Below are 18,078 nucleotides of genomic sequence, written 5' to 3'. Positions count from 1 at the left end.
TTTCTCTTATATACACACGCACACACACATTATGCACTCCAATAGCAACCCTTCATATTAGATGATTTGTGTGGTTTGTCAATAACATTAAATGTTAGAAAATGAAAGTTGAAAAACAATGGCTTGCTTTCCTATGACTCCATGTGCAAAACAAAACTTCTCAATCATCAACATATTTTCTTATAAGACTGCAGTTCTTCTAAGGGTCAAGTTATGTCTCCTTGAGATTCTCTTCAAAATGACTCTCATTTAAAAAAAATAATGAGCCTCTTGAAGTGTAAAAGAGGAAATCAGGTAGGTTATAATTCTTTCTCTGGACCAACAGACGATAAAGAAAGAAGCAACATGTCATAATGTAAAAGTGAATAACTGCTTTCAGTATTTTTTGTTGACAAACTTTGATGGATTTTCTAGTGTGCCTTCTCCTCTATCTAAAATGATTTTTTTTGGTTGAATTTTTTATTCCAAATTTTAATTTATTACTTTCAAATTGTCACCCCTCTTCTCCTCCTCCCCCATAAGAAATCTTATATAAGTAGTAGCGTTTGTGTGTGTCTGTGTGTACAACTCTCCTACATCCCACACTACTGAACCGATCATGACCAAACCTGGCATAATGATGATTCCCCCATCTAGGAATGCTTCACACCATTTGTCAAGATCAAAGTCATAGCCTATGTATATATACTCTCTTACAGCTCACACCTCTAGATTGATCATGACCAAACCTGACATGCTGATGGTCTCTGACCTAGAGATGATGCACACTATTTTTCAAGGTCAAGGTCGGGACTTCGCTAGCATTTAATATTTACATGGAAATGTGGAACATTTTTTTCAATTTTAATTAATACATTCATTTTCTTTTTGAAAGAATCAACAGTTTCACTTAACTTAAACTTAATTCTAATTAGGAACTTCCAAATCATTGATTCAATTCTGAGATGAGTAATCATTCTACAATAAATTTACATGGCAAAATCTATCCCCCTCCAACGTAAGTATGATTTGGTGTTACTAAATCAAGTTGTTTGACGATATTGGCTTCCTGCCCTAAAAGTGCACCAAACATTGATGTTATTGCTTTCTTTTCTTTTCCTTTGAAAAACTCAATCATGTTCTAAAAGTCAAAAACAAAAACAATTTTCCTCTACAAAGCAATCAAACCGAACTCCATGAATAAATATTTGAAGATATAAAGAACTTGAAGCATACAAACTTTTTATAAAATTATTAAATTCGAGATTAAAAACCTGAAAAAAGTTGATATACTGTAAAAAAAAAACCGAACAGCCAAGACTTTCCTTTATTTATATTTATACTATTAATAAAATTTGAAATTTTGTGTTTTCAAATAAAACTTTTGAACGGATGCACTGAATTGAAAATTTTTTTTTTTTTCTTCCCTGAAAGATGTGAGTCCCTAGATTCTCCTTATCTATATACGATTTGTACCTATTTACTATGCCTCCCCACGGGACAGAGTTAGACACCAGGGTCGTTTTTTAACGTGGAGAAAAGGTACAAAAATAAAAATTGTCTCAGTCGTGAAGGATTTCTCCTCCACCGAAAGAGAACAAGAAATGGAAGTGCAGCATCTGAAGAACAGATACTACACTTTGATCTTGTCCTGAAGGCCAAGTTGTAACGAACAACGCAGTCACACAAAAAGCCCAAAATAAGGGTTTTGGGGCCGTTTCCTGCAATCGTCGAAAAAGTTACCTGCCCATGTCAACGGAATTTAGCACTGTCTGTATACAGTCGCGGTAACATCTTTTAGCATACGGACAGGACTTGTGGTGCAATGGATAACGCGTCTGACTACGGATCAAAAGATTCTAGGTTCGAATCCTGGCAAGTTCGTAATAATTTTAACCATCATTTTATCCAACGTTTACTCATTATCCTTACACTTAGTTAAGGTATTTTCGTTTTTTTCAGTGATTTTCTTTTGTACATATGGGAATTTCCCATACTCTGAGTTCACGCGGTAAACGCTGATGGTAAGACAATGTGGAGTGTACTTGATGTTGAGTGTACTCGATTTTGTGTTTGGCTCGGCGTTGTGTGTACCGACGCGGCACAGCTGCTAGTTTAAAATAAAACATTTGTGCAGAATAATAAAGACACTCCTCCTCTGAATGTACATGACCTGGCAATACCTTGTTCCCATGCTCATGTACCAGAAACTCGAATGAACACGGTTTATTCCTGTGCCTACCTAGCTATTTACAGGCAAGTAAATAAAAACAATAAAATAACACTTACAAAGATAATCTATTAATAACAAAAAAAAAAAAAAAAAAGATAAAAGAACAATTGAAAAGATTACAAGAAAAAATACACAATTTTCATGAAATAAATTGCTTGTCACAGGAAAACTGGGCATAATGCAGAAGTGACCATTCCCCCTCTCTCATTTTAAAAATTTATTTTGAATATCTATCGGCCAGACAACCCCACCCCACGCCATTGCTATCGAGACATTCAGCAACAAATTATCTATGAGTTAACTATAAAAGAAAGCGAGTTAGACACCACATCCTCATCCCCTCACCAAGTCAAAAACATGTGCCAAGGCCACGACAAGAAACCACCCAGAAACCTCACCTCCACCTCAAACGAAGCAGCGTGCGGAAAAAAGGAGGAAGAAACCCCCTTTTGGCGGGAGTTACGTGCAAAGAGAAAGAAGCAGTAGGGTCCCTTTAAAAAAAAAAAAAAATGGAGCTGATCACATCGCCAAACGAATGTCGATAATAAAAATGTGACAGATACCAGCCAATATGACTCGCTTGATAAATTGGAAGCTCATTCGACTTGAGTCTCATTCCTGGAGTCGAAAAGAGAACACAGTAAAACTATGAAAACACCTTGGCTCAGAGATATCGGAATGGGATACATCTACATCCTCGAGTGGAGAGGACGCGATGATCAACAGCAAAGCGATTTATGCGGTGAAATGGCGACTCTCTTAACTGAGTCTTATTCCTGGAGTCGAAAAGGGAACTCATTAAAACTACGAAAATACCTTGGCTCAGATATATGGGAATGAGACGTCCGAACGTCGGTGGTTGAGAAAATAAGCGAAAGAAAAACGAGGGAAGACAAGTGGACAAACGAACTTCGAAGGATATCGACTCGTGCATCAGCGAAATGGGACTGTCTCACATAACATCGGAACATTGAATTTTATCGGATACCGAACCATCGGTTGAATGCACGTCCTCACAGCTAAGTATTATCCAATATCCCCCCTCCCCATATTTCACAAACGTCGACTTGCTGGACTGAACCGTTTTTTTTTTTTTTTTTTTTTTTATTTTGAATAATTTCTACTGCCTCAATGACTCCACCATTTTTCCACGTGAAAAAAAAAAAAAGTGAAAAGAGGCTATGTTTATCTGAACAGTTTTCTGTATTGTGCCCTAACTATATATATATATATATATATATATATATATATATATATATATATATATATATATATATATATATATATATATATACTATTTGCTACGTTTGGAAATTCTTCAACAAAAAGATCGATCATTAAGAAAAACCCTAACCCCCTTTTGGATCCGTTGGACACTGTCTGCATGTTTTCTTATTTCCTTTTAATATTTTGTCTTGATTATTGAATTTTTAACACACAGTAAATGACATGCGTATAATATATATATACAACCGTGTTGTTTCGTTATTCATTGCCTGGTATTTTGTCAATCGTGAATCTCATAAGAACACTCCACGACGGAAGTATTGTCTAGAATTTGGGTAAGTGCTACGTGGGCGAGATAATTTTACGGCCGGCACATTTTTTTTTATTTTACGATACGTTTCTGGGATAAATTCCCTTTTGGGATTTTCCAACCGGGACGTATCGTCACACTTGCAAAAGTGAAAGTACTGAAATTCGTTGATTCGCTGAATAATTTTTATTTTTTTATTTTTATTTTTTTTTATTACTTTCGCTGTTGCTTGCTTTTCTTGTTTTGCTTGCATTTTCTTTTCTTTCTCTTTGACCCCAATCTCTTTTTAATTTTACTATTTGGTTTAGACATGCTGAATCAATTATTTATTTTTTTTAAGTGTTTTATTAACCCAAACAAGTGTCTGGTGATTGAAAAATGTAAACAAAGTTCAAACACATGAATTGCCGGTTTTGTCTGTGTATATATGTACAACGAGGACACTGCATACATTGACATCAGCTTTTGAAAGAGGTCAATGAAAACACTACCTCCTAGATGAATGGACAAATAAACAGATCAACCTCTCATTCTAGAAAGAAATATATTTGAACTAAGTACAAACACACCAACCAATCATTTCTGTCCCAAGATGTAAAAAGTGCTAACAGAAACTCAAGCTTGGACATTTTTGAAAATGATAATATATGCTAGTGTATATATATATATATATATATATATATACACACACACTGTATTAACAAAAACCAAGACTTCAAAAGAAAAAGAATTGATAGCAACAAAAAGTGTATTTCATTGTTAGTTACAATTGTTTCAAGACTAATTGGACAAATTCAAACATTATGGCATTTGAAAAATTTTGACATAAACAGCCTTTCTTCAGACTTATTGAATATATATACTGCATAATCTCGCCAGATCACATAAGTTAAGCAACGTTGAGCCTGGTTAGTACAAGATGGGTGACCATTTGGTAATTCTAGGCGCTGTATGTGCTCTCTGCTTATCTCTGCAGTTGTTTCCAGTCGTCCTGTACATGCACTTCACTTGCAACTGGTATTTAACAACGTTGACTCGAGAGGTGTGGTTGGAGATTGCGCACCGCCTGCCACAAAAATTTCATGAGCAGGCACCTCTTCGTGGGTATCCATAGTTTATCAAAGACTGAAGGAGCCCCTTTATATATATATATATATACATATACATATATATATATATATATATATATATATATATATATATATATATATATATATATATATAATGTGTGTCCAAAAAGTAACCGAAGGGTTGAAAATCGTTGTCATTTTTTTACCATTAATGATTTTTTTTTCTCTATTTCAGACATTTTACAGATAATATTTTGGAAATTATGGATAAGTATAGCATTGAACAACGTATGCAAGTTCTGAAATTGTTTTACCAAAATCAGGGGTCAATTGTTTTGATCCAAAGAGCTTATCGACGGCATTTTCATGTAAGAGATATCTCAAGTCGCAATACAATTCAAAACATTGTGCGGCAATTTGAAGACCAAGTACCTGTACTTGATCGTCTGGGAGCTGACAGAACTCAAAATATCACAAATGAAAATAGTGAAAAAGTGCGAGACAGCATGGAGAAGCACCCTGAAACATCGATTCGACATTTCGCTCAACTTGGGATATGTCGGAGTTCACTACACAATATTCTGCAGTTTAAAACCCTTTCCTTATAAAGTGCAGCTTGTTTAACACTTTAAGTCTGAAGATTTTCAAACAAGTGTCCAATATGCAGTTCAAACATAAGAACTTGTCTGAAATGTGTGTGTGTGTATATATATATATGTTATGTTATAGTTATGTCAGGTCATGTTATATGCTACTGGTACCATGTAACCCAGTACTACCTGCCTCATGGTCGGGTCACCGGCAACTAAACTGGTTCCCCCACCAGACTTGTTTGGTGAGGAAGGTGGTTAGTCTCGCTGAAGGATTAAAAACAAGACCTTCCAAAGGGCGAATGAACCCTTTTTTGGGGTCAACGGCCAACTAGCACCGTGTGTGTGTGTATGTGTGTTGAGGTGGAGAGGGCTCCCATAAGCCGTGGTGAAGGCAACCTTTCTAGGAGAAGCAAATCTCTGATTTAAAAAAACCATAAAGCGGGAGACCAGTACTCGCATTAAGCTGGTCTGCATTTTAACTTGTTGTTGGCTATCTTGCCCTTTCTTGTTGCTGGATCTCAACATTTTGAACCGAAAGAGACTTAGCTGTCGTACAAAGCTCAGACTCTGTAACATCATCTGTGTACAGATACTCCCTCAGGCATTTGTCTATTAAAATGGTCCTGTGGCGAGAGAAGTCATTTTTGGGCTCATGGACTTTAAGTGTCTGACAAGACGTTGCAATCATCATCATCATCATATATATATATATATATATATATATCAAATAGAACACGTATGTAAAAATGTTTTGAAGCCATTCAATGCAAAGAATAAACAATTTAAATAAATGTTTATCGGTATATTTCTGCACAGAAATTCGCCCTTATCAAGATTTGTTTTTTCTCTTATGCCTGATGGTGGTTGGACAATTATTCCTTTAGTGCACGCCACTAGTATCATGTATAATAAATGCATTTTCTTTTATTCTTTCTTTTTAAAATTTTTGTCTGCTTAACTAATTTTAATGCCAATTTTCTGGTTTCCTTTTTTTGTTTCAGGCTTTGATTGGAATTGCCTTTTCCCTCGGCTTCATTTTTGGTCCCCTCATTGGTGCGGTGTTTTCTAAAATGGCAGACAAGGATCAGGATTTCTTTGTGGTGCCAGCCCTGTTTGCATTTGGATTGACTTTTGTCAACATTGTCTTTGTTGCCTTCCGCCTCAAGGAATCACTGCCGCCCAAAAAAAGGGTAACAGCTAAAAAAACATTCTGTTTTTATTTGTGTTTGAAAATACGAATCATGATTGGACGATGTTTTTTAAATTAGCCTATACTAACTTAATAGCAAGTGATGATGACTCGTACAAATGAGAATACTCTTGTTTACAAAAATTTAGGACAGGATTTTTCAACAAAATTACTTGCCCACAAACAAGAAAAATGTGATAAAATATTAAACAAACTATCCATAATCTATAGAACTAATACGTAGTAGTAGAGAAATATACAGCATATTGTTTTCATTGTTACGACTCTCGAGTATATATCCGATACCGTTAGACACAGATAATCAACCGAGAACCACATCACCCTATATAAAAGATATAAGATATCAGCAGATACACACTCTATAGTCAAAACAATGAAAAGAATATGCCGTTGTCCTAGCCCTACTCATGATATGTAAGCTACACAGAAACGTTTTCTTCATTCCTAGAAAAAAATCATCAGACTAATTACTGTAGTTTAACTTAGAATTAATATATCATATATTACTAATCTTCTCTTACATATTGAGCACTTTTGAAGTAAATACGGAAAATATATATATATACACAATATATTTCTTTATAATATTATTTTATTGCCAAACATTCACCTACTAACTCAGATATTCCAACCAAGAGATCTTTTTGAGATTCTGACTGTTCCTTTAGATGTAATTTGAATCTCTCTTCACCGGGAATCTTTGCCAGGTAGTTTTTGAAATTCTTTTTCATGAGTCCAGTTGCTCTTATGATTACTGGAATGATAGAGCCCTTCCTAAGATCCTAATTTCTTTTCATGTTATACATAAGATGTTGGTATTTCGTTTTCTTTCCCCCTGCTAGCTCTGTTTAATGTAGCATCATCGGGGGACACTGACTTCTAAGGTTGCTTCTTTCTCCTTCTTGTCTCATATGACTATATCAGGTTTAGCTTTCTAAACCATCAATGATGGCGTATGTAAGTGAAATCTGATCAGTGAGGACATGTGTTGCATGGAGAGAAATGGTATGAGAATGATATGATAGATGGGTGATGTTAGTCTTAAAGATTAAGTTTAAAGACATCAGTGGAAGACTAAATCTTAATATTCATATTATTTGGATTCATTGGACTATTGCTCTCATCTTGAGTGTGATTTTTTAAATTTGGATGGAATTTCGAATGAAACCCTTTATTTGCTTCATGGGGGTAGCATGTTCTTGTTCGATCAGTCTTGGGTAATTTGCAATTGTATTCTGACTGAATAAAGGTTCTACATAATTCACAATTGTATTTTTCGGTCGCCCATATAGAGAGTTGAACCTTCATCTGACTGAAACGTTGTGAAAATCACCTTCAAGATGAGAACAGTAATCCGAAGAATCGGAATAATACGAATAACCAATCCTCCTCTCCAAACTTCAGAAACATTAGATCTGGACAGTATAATAGGATGTGTACAGAATGAGAAACTTTGATATAGCAACGTCGAAATAACATGAGAATTTTTGGGTTAGTAAATGTAGAACAGTTGAGGTAGCAGAGGAAGGCAAAGAAAAACATGGAAGGAATTAATAAGAATGGAATTGAAAGAAAGAGGGATGAATAAAAATTTGGCTAGAGATTGGTTAGTTTCAAAGTCAATTTCTAAAAGCCGTCCAATGCATGCTAGTATGTAAAATGGATGTTAAACTTATTATTATTGTCTTCATCCCCATATATATTTTGTTTGCAGAAATTCCCCTCTGGACTAAAGTACCATAGGTTTACAACGACAGATACCACATATAAATTCAAGACATCTACCTGACAGCCATTATCTTATTTAGCTTACAATCACGATTTCTGCCACATTCACTCATAATAATAAAATGCTACATTACATTCGATGAGCAATACCATCACAATCTACAGAGGAAGAAGTTCCTTGTTTTCTCTCTCAATATTTAGTGCTCCCACTGCTACCGGTTGAAACTGGCTTAAATTCTATATTTCTTACGATATTGTGCTCGCACCGCCATTAACTAGTTATTACATACATACTCATAACATAATCTTTCCATTTCCCGATTCAAAAATAATAAATTCACCCTTCTCAAATTCTGCCCATTTTAATTGGCTGATACCTGACTATTGTCATCACTCTTTACATATTAGTCGTGCTGAAAAAGCGTCGCTCTATACAGAAGACAATAACTTTGTTTTTTTTTTTTTTTTTTTTTTTTTTTTTTTGAGGGGGGGGGGATAAATTTTTACATTAACGTCATCTCCAGAATTTTCTTTAACATGACGACTTCTATAGGTTTTCGACTATGTTGATTACAAAAATCTCATTTAAATTTGACAGACAAGTACTTTTTGATGGTCTATTCTGAAAGCTGTTCTTAACATGAAGTGGTTGGAGTTATCTGTTCCGAAAGTGGTTCTTAGCATGGGGAGGTTGGGGGTGTCTATTTCAAAAGATGCTATAAACATGTGGAGGTTGAGGGTGGCCACCAACAACAACCGTACTTTAATTTTTTATGCGGAGGGGAGGGGCTGCGTCAACCAAGCAACGCCAGTTAACAGGTCCTGCTAGTTATTATGTACTCACTAGGAGTAGTTACTCAAGCCATCATCAAAGATTGCTCTTTGAGAACAACTCGTGTTCCCTGGAGTCTGAGTGACGAGTCTCCCTAGATTTCTAGTACTCTCTACCTCTTTCGATAACCTTTACAAAAGAATTTGCATCATCGCAATAGCCGCTAACCATTGGTTTCTTGTTGGCAGCGACCTTTGGTCTTCACTGGAATTTGGGTGGCAATAAGCCTCTCCAATGCCCCAGTCCTCTTTGCACTAAGCCAGCAGAGGTGTAGCTAAAGTTTTCCCTCCTCGGTCTTTCCGTGGCCGTTTATTATTATTATTATTATTATTATTATTATTATTATTACAATGATTGGTCAAGATCAAAGTGTAGTATCTGTTCTTCAGATGCTGCACTTCATTTTCTTGTTCTCTTTCGGTGGAGGAGAAATCCTTCACGAATGAGACAATTTTTATTTTTGTACCTTTTCTCCACGTTAAAAAACGACCCTGGTGTCTAACTCTGTCCCGTGGGGAGGCATAGTAAATAGGTACAATGATTATTATCAATATTACTAAAGTTATTATTACAATTATGATTATTATTACAATGATTATCATAATTATGATTATTACGATTGTTATTAGTATTAATATTATTATTACAATGTTTATCATTATGATTATCATTATTACGATTATTATTGTTATTGCTATCTTTTTAGATCTCTACGTTTTTCTATCTCGTATTAATGTTTTTTTTTTTTTTTTTTTTTTTTTTTTACCAGGCTCTCATAAAGTATTGTAAATTCAATCAAGATGCGTCTTTTCCTTGTTACGACTTGTTTGCTCGGCCGCTCTCACTGATGCGAGGCTCGGTTATCTGAATTGCAATTGAATGAACTGCTTAATACAATAAAAATGACCTTTAATAAGTTAGCGTTTCCTGTTACAAGCAAAAGCTTTGTGCGTGATGTTTAAATGTTCAAAGGCTGCATCCAACGTATTCATTAAGTTAACACGCACACTTATCAAAAAGAATAGAAAAAAAGAAAAGAAAAAATATTATGTAATCATCTTTTTATTCAATTTTTCATTTCTTATGGTTTTAGTATCTACCTTAAAATTATTAACTAAACAAAAACAAACTCATCCAGTATTTTTATATTGAAGAATGTGAATATTGGTTACTCTCATTCTGTTAAGATAGGAAAAATCTTGGTTAGGGAATGCAAGCAAATCTCCCAAATAAATGCTTGCTAACACGCACACACATCAGTAAGAAACAACTACGAAAGGGGCTGGTTAAATATGCATTTATTCAAAATTTGTCTTTACAAACTAAAGTACAACAAAAAGTAAAGAAACAAAGCCTTAATCTATGTTCCCACAACGATACAATTTTTTAACAAATTTCAACATTTTTCATTTTACCGATGCTTTTACTGTAGTAAAAATTGATATAAAAAAATGAACTTATTTTTATTGGATTATCTGGACTACTATTCTCATCTTGGTTGTTATTTATGCAACGTTTTAGACAATGCAGGATTTTTAAAATCTTTTTTAACAAATGATCGATAGATAAGACTCCTAGCCTTTTTTTTTCTTTCATTTTATTTCTTTGAATATTTTAACGTTGGTTATGAGGCAGTCAAACCAGCTGCCAACATTCCCCTGCTATAATGAAACCAACCGACAGCTCTTTTTAGTATCCTAGCTGTTCCCTTAAGTGCAATTGTCTGGATCTCTTTTGCACTTGGTTTCTCAGGAATATTAGTTAGGTAGGACTTCAGATTCTTCATAAGCTCTGTAGCACATATAACTAGTATGATTGATATCTTCCTATGATTCCAGTTTCTCTTTATATCATACATGAGACCTTGATATTTGGTCTGTTTCTCTCTTTCAGCTCTGTTTAGACCTCCATCATTAGGAACACTCTCTTCAACCACGATTGCCACTCTTTCTGACTTATTCTATATAACTATGTCAGGTTTGACAGCAGCATTTTCAAGGTATGTGGCTGTAGGGATTACATAGCCGTAAGTCTGCTTCATTCCATGAACAGTCAGGTAAAAGATAAGGAAATTCAGTGTCATTCTCAGACCTTACAAGATCCAGAATGGGGTTATGTGTGCTCAACAAATTTTGGGACATGACCCAAGGCACAAGTTTGTATCACGCATCTCTAAAAATAGATAGCGTTGAAGGGTTAGGATTAAACAGTTCCGAATGTTAACAAAGAAAGGAAGTCAAGTGAAGCACATGGGAGTTCGTAGTAGGAGCAGGTTCGAGACCCAGTAGGTTTGTTTTGTTTTGTGAACAGCAAGCAAAAGGTCTCTTTTCTGGATCTTATGAGAGCTGGGACAGGGTTACATGTTCTCATGAGATTTAGACAAAATTGTTTTCCAAGGGACACAACTCTGAATTCCTTTACCTCCAAAAAAGATAGAGGTAATTTTGTTGTCTCTTGAGTATATCATCATCATCCTGCAGCCTCAGCCGAGATTGAACTCTCTACACTCTTCCAGTATTCCCTATCTGTCATAGCACCCAAAAGATCTTCCTTGAAGATGAATGTATCTCGTTGTATCCTATTTGGAAAAGTTAACTTACATGATCGATTGCGAGATGATGGGTGCCTCCTCAGTACAAATGATGAAACAATATCTATGAGATAGCATATCATATGAAGATACGAAGATGTGTGAAATTAAATTATAAAATAAAATCCCCAGTGGATAGTTGTTGGTTGTGTTTTATTTTATTTTATTTATTTTTTTTTTTTACGGCGTATCAACCCTTTTCAGGGCATTTAAAGCCAACCCAGTGGATAGAGATGTGGATATATCTATGATTCCAGGTGAGCATTATCTGGGGGTAGCGGTTTCAATCCTACACAAAGCTGGTCAGAGGATTAGTTGGCCAAACCGTGGTGGGATGACAACTATTGAAGGCAGTAATTGCTGTGGATGTAGTTGGAGGATTTGACATTTTTATCACGTAGCAGTGAACCTGACAAAGACCAGAGGAATAATTGGCTGAAACGTCGTGAAAACAACAACTAGATGAGGATAAAAGTCCAAATAATTAAATAAAATAAAATCCCCATTATATCTAATAATCAACTTTGTCGATGCAGTTCTAAATTTAAAAATAATTTTGCTCATTAAATTTTTTTTTTCTTTTTAAATTTCAGGCCAAATCATTGTCAACCAGTTGGAGTCAAGCTTCCTATTTAGTCAACCCAGTTTCTTTATTCAAGTTCTCAGCTTTAGGAAACTTGAAAAGCAATGGTAAACATGTCTTTCTTTTTCATTTGAACATGAAAAACCACATTTCAATTCACTGTTTCTTTGGGGATTGCTTATTTTAATAACTTCATTTTACCTTTTAAATGAAAAAAATAATATATAATGTATATATTATTTCATGTGTACGCATATTATATAGTGATATAATATATTGTATATAGTTTTTTAATATTTACTTCAAGAGTGCTCAATGCATAGGTAGAGCTTACTAGTAAAGCATGAAATTAGGTTTATAGCAATTAAGACCCACAAGCGCATCTGCATTTCATTCTTGCAGGTATCTGTCAGGCTGCACATAATTCACTGTGAAGATTAAATGCAGACGTCTCTCTGCAACTTAATCGCCATAAATATATTTCCATACTTTACTATGTTTTTTAATTTTTTTTTTTTTCATTTGAAGATTGTAATGCTGGGGATGGGGCAGCTAAACCAGCTGCCAACATTGCCCTGCTTTTTACTGAAACCAGCCGAGAGCTCTTTTTAGTATCCTCGCTGTTCCCTTAAGTGCAATTGTCTGGATCTCTTTTGCACTTGGTTTACCAGGAATATTAGTTAGATAGGACTTCAGGTTCTTCTTCATAAGCCCTGTGGCAACTATAATAACTGGTGTGGTTGATATCTGTCTAAGATTATGTATGGGTGTGTGTGATAGATCAGGTCAAAACGGCGTGAGATCATTAAAAATCGCAGATCATCTTCAGTCAAACTGATATATATAATTTAAAGTATTATTAAATAAATAAATAATTAAATAATTTTCACTTACATATTTTCTAATTATTAATGGCACTTTTAAATTATATACTTTCAGAATTTTATTTTGTATTTATATGATTTATACACGGATTCATGTTGCTCAATTTGGTAGACTTATGTCTTAATTCTGATTTATCGCATATTAGTAAGGGGGGGGGGGAGACTTTGCCCGGGCGTAAAATATGCTTAAATATGATATTTTAATTTGTCCCAGATTTTTGTATATATTATTATTACAGTTGTAATTTCAAAAGTAAAAAAAAAAAAAAAAATGTCAATGCCATTAGCTAGAATCGAAACCAAAACTACAGCAAAGCTGGTGATGTTACCACTGTACCAACGTGACACGCATACAAACCGATTAAAAATTTAAAATAAATTAAGATGAATGTGAAAAATATTTAAGGATTTTTTGTTTTAATTTTGACCTATTTTTGCCCCCTTGAAAACAATCTTAACCGGCTAAAGATCCATAAAAGAAAGGCCCGTAAAAAATCCAATGATTTGAGGCCCCTAGCGCCGCTTTGCGACTTTTAGTTTCGGAGGAGAGAGTTTGAAAATATGGAGACAGACTGACAGACAGACAGACAGACAGACATAGCCGTTTATATATTAGGCTGATCAAGAACATTTGAACTTTGATTTTGCTGTTTTAGGTATACAGTTAATGAAAAAATTTAATTTGCTCCTTTACGCATTTTCTTAAGGAAATTAATAGCTAAATGCTTACAAAATATTACACACGTATAGGAGGTCTCAGAGTATGTTAAAAAAAAACAAAAAAAACAAAAAAAACACGTGAGTTAGCTCCCTGTGTCTTATAAAGACACAGGGAGCTAACTCACGTGTTTTTTTTTATTCAGTCCAATATAATTTTTTTTATTCAGTCCAATATAAACAATTTGGTCAGACAGATTTGTTTTGATTATAATCGGCAGCCTGCCTGATAGACAACCTAAGCTTAATGATTTCAAATTTTCTCTACTAATTAATTGATTTATTCTCCCCAACTTGGGCATATATGCTTTGCCTACCAAATAAAGGAAAATAAATCACAGGAAAAATCCAACTATAACCGATATCCAAAAAAGAAAAAAAAAAAAAAAAAGACAAATTGATTCAAGTTTGATGAGTGTATTGATTATTTCCCCTTACTCCTACACAGCAAAAAAATAAGTTCTAATGAAAAGGGAGAAGTTATAATTCTAAGATCAGCATGGTGATTATCTTAACATTTTAACCTCATTCCCACTGTAAATAATGAATTAACAGTTTAGTTCAATGCAAAGGATGTTAAAAGAATGTGGATGTCCTTTGTGTAAATTTTGATATCTCCAACTTGTGTGAAATTTTAAGAATATATATTAGATATTAATTAATAAATATTCTCCAAATTTCATTGAAGTATTTCAAAGGGTTTTAAGAGACCATAGTATGGGCACAACCTCTCATGTGAGTATTTAAATATTTCAGATTTACATTGAATTTGATCCAGCCTCATTAAACACAAATTAAGAATTTCCTAATTTCAATTTCTTATTAAGACCCCTTAAGCTTGAGTCTTAAATTTGAGACCAATCGAAATCATGTAATAGATTTTGATCCAAATTTGAACACGGATTCTAGGCATAAGGTTTATGTTATGGGGTTAAATGGTAATAAACGAAAGGAACACATGACTTTTAAGAAAACACATGTATTCACATATATTACAGGCAAAGCGAGTTGAGCAATACCATTCGTCAACGGTAGGGCGTTGCACATGACCTCCTTGGCCAAGTGTCAATCTCTGACTGCCGGGCACCGGTACTCGATACCGGAAGTGACGTCACCAGAGGAAGTGACGTCATGAGATAGTCCCATGGAGGGGCGTCTCGTTTAGTACCCCTTATATATTAATTTTAATCTTTTGTAAGGTGGCATAAGTGGCACAAAGGAGTTCTGTTCTGAGAATTCATTTTACTCCTTCTTGAACAGGTAATCTTCTAGCACTGCAACCCATTGAGTTTAGATTGTCTGAATAAGAAAAAAGTGAGTTTGAACGATGAGTTAAATTTTAAAAAATAAAAATAAAAGGACAAAATCCCCAAATTCATCGGTCTGCTTGCTATCTCTCCTTTTCTTGTTTTCTTTCTCTTTCTTTATCTACAAGTTAAACAGAATTACTGCTCGTCTTGCTGTCTCTTTGTATCAATACAGAAAATGATGGGAGATCAAGGACGAGGGTTAATGGAAACGGTGCTTGGACGTGTGTTGAGCAAAATAAAAAAAAAAAAAAGTGGTAGTAGGCAGGCAGGCTCGAACCCGTACCGCGAAGGAAGAAAGAATGTGAAAAAAAAACAAAAAAAAAACGTGACGTCTTTGTTGTTGTGTCCATCACCAAACCAAAAGTGGCGAAGGTTTAAATTTCAACAAGTCAATCGAAAAGAGGAGATGACTTTCGAAAATATCGGCGAAAAAACCGACCCCCTCCTTGTAGAAAAGTGCCGAGTTGAGGGTGAAGGAATTAATGTTTTTAGCCAATTTTCATAAAAAAAACACTCTCTCTACAACCACTATCAACAACTTCCTCCACTCTCTCTCTATGCCTAATTCTAAACGTGAGTTCTACAAACAAAGGTTCTTTCCTAGAACTGCCTGGCTGTGGAACTCTGTTCTGCTAGCCTGCTTTCCAGCTGACTAAAACATGGTCGTCTTCAAGTCCAATGTAAACAAAGTTTTGTTGAGCCGTCGCCTTAAATAGTCAATTTCTACCCAATTTCCATCACCTTACACGCATTAACTCTTCTCCTCGAACAGCTTTTAGACTTTGATTGATGACCCCCCCCCAAAAAAAAAAAAAAAAAAAAATTTTAAATTAAAAAAAAAAAACTCTGCAGAGAGGGATGCATGGAGACTCAGAATCTATACCTGAGACAATTCTGGCTTAATCATTTAAAGGAAATGCTGGATGGATCATGGCTGCTGGTATTTGGATAATTACTCCTTACATGAGTAGTGGAGGGATGTGGGGGTGCGTTGCTGTTGTAAAGTATCATCAACCAGAATTGAAATATACCTTTTTAAGAGTTTTCAGTGCCACAACAAGTCGTGGTCTCCATGAGACCCAGCAAAAGATGTACCATAATCATTTGTTTTTATTTTTGCTTTGTTGAATTGTTGCAGCTATTAAGTTTCCTAATGCGTTTTTTTTTTCTTTTTCATTTATTAGAAATCCACTCGATGCGAACAATCGGCTTTGTCTACTTCTGCTACCTTTTCCTTTTCTCTGGTCTTGAATTCACCCTCACATTCCTCATGCATTCCCGTTTTGGCTACACCAGGCAAGTCAATTTTCATGATACTCAGACTCATTTCTGATAGCTTTAGTGCAAGCAGAGGTGGTGGTGGTGGTGGTGGTGGTGGTGGTGTCTTCTAACTATTTAATATCGAGACTTTATGTATAATTGAGAAAGAGCGCATCACTAGTAAGGAGAATTGATTTAGTGTCCATTCTGTAAGCCTTATTTAGTAAGAAAAAAAGTTTTAACAGTTGCTGTTAGTGGAGGCTACTATTAGCTCAAATATAAAGCAAACTCTTCCGCTAGCTTCCTTTTTATAAATCACTTCACCAACAAACAAGGGACTATGAATGAGTTATCTATATATCTATGAAAGTGAGAATGTTTGTGTGTGAGGACACTTCTCAACCTATATACTTAACAAATTTTGGATCATAGGATAATCAGACACATGGAAAACTTTTTAATAGGTTTTCATCTGGATAAAAAGGCTGTTAAATTGGTCAAAATTGGAAAATTAGTACTTGGGGAGTCTTTGGATTTTTCTACTATTTCTCGATTGCGCACACGCGGTCATGAAACATGGCAGCTTCTTTATGTTAAGAATAAGTAGGTTTGAAAACCCTTTGTAAAAATTTCTGTTAAGAATAAGTAGGTTTGAAAACACTTTATAGAGATTGTGTCAAGCTGATAACGGTTATCATACTTGATTCACTGTCTTTTGGTTTCGATTTCAATCTCAGCTCGAGCATTTTTTTTTTTTTTGTTTCATCAAAGGTATTGATACACTTTTTGATCTTAATTGTGACAACTGAGTGATTTAAAAATTCCAGCAGAGACAGAAGAGTAGATAAATACAATTTAGCTTAAAACATTACCTTAACAAAATAATTATTAGCTCTGCCGGTGGGGCATTAGAATACACTGACTGCCCCCCCCCCTTGCAGAGAATAAAAGTCCCTCAAGATCAGACACTAACAACTCACAAAAAATAAAATAAATACATAAAATCAAATGATAACCCCAAAACATCATCCAATGGAACTGCTAGGGCCTAAAAACTAGCATAAATGACTTATTACTCCTTATAACAAACCATCAACCAGCCATCACATGCCTCTAAGAAACCTTTTTAAAAGCTGAAGATAAAATAAATATTAAAAAAAAAACTACAAACAGTACAATCACATCCACAATACCCAACAGAGAGCCTCTGGAGAAGTATCTATCCTTATTATAAATAATATCTCACAAAGTAAAATAGATCTAAAAACTAATATTCAGGCCATTGCTACAGCAGCCATACTACACAGAACTATAAATATCTGCACTATCTACATACCATCTTAGGATGCAACAAACGAAATAGAACTGGACAAAATAAATCAGTTCCCCAACCCCTTCTTACTCTTAAGTGACTTTAATATATTTATACTTGAATAAAAATAGGAAAAATTTTGAAAAAAGTATTAATAACAATGACTTGTGCATATTAAACAAATCCCACACCTACCTTCATCCTGCTTCAGGCACCTACTCAGTATTAGATCTGTCATTG

The 18,078-nt window shown here is 34.7% G+C and overlaps 1 protein-coding gene and 1 non-coding gene across 2 annotated transcripts in view; both read left to right on the top strand.

Annotated features, from left to right (window-relative positions):
- The window catches only part of LOC145283766 (solute carrier family 75 member 1-like), a 115,869-nt gene that overhangs the window by 61,336 nt on the left and 36,455 nt on the right, over positions 1-18,078 (top strand). Inside the window, exons 6-8 of the mRNA XM_080132822.1 lie at positions 6,414-6,602; positions 12,366-12,462; positions 16,451-16,562. Coding sequence (XP_079988948.1) covers positions 6,414-6,602; positions 12,366-12,462; positions 16,451-16,562 — 398 coding nt within the window. The remainder of the gene's footprint in view (positions 1-6,413; positions 6,603-12,365; positions 12,463-16,450; positions 16,563-18,078) is intronic.
- Trnar-acg (transfer RNA arginine (anticodon ACG)) lies at positions 1,791-1,863 on the top strand. Its single transcript has one exon. It is a non-coding gene; the product is annotated as a tRNA-Arg (tRNA).

Source organism: Euprymna scolopes, chromosome 8 (assembly GCF_053919585.1).
Source record: "Euprymna scolopes isolate OS-2025 chromosome 8, ASM5391958v1, whole genome shotgun sequence".
Classification (NCBI taxonomy): Eukaryota; Metazoa; Mollusca; class Cephalopoda; order Sepiida; family Sepiolidae; genus Euprymna; species Euprymna scolopes.
The sequence above is the reverse complement of the archived record's forward strand: the minus strand, read 5'-3'. Positions and strand labels throughout refer to the sequence as shown.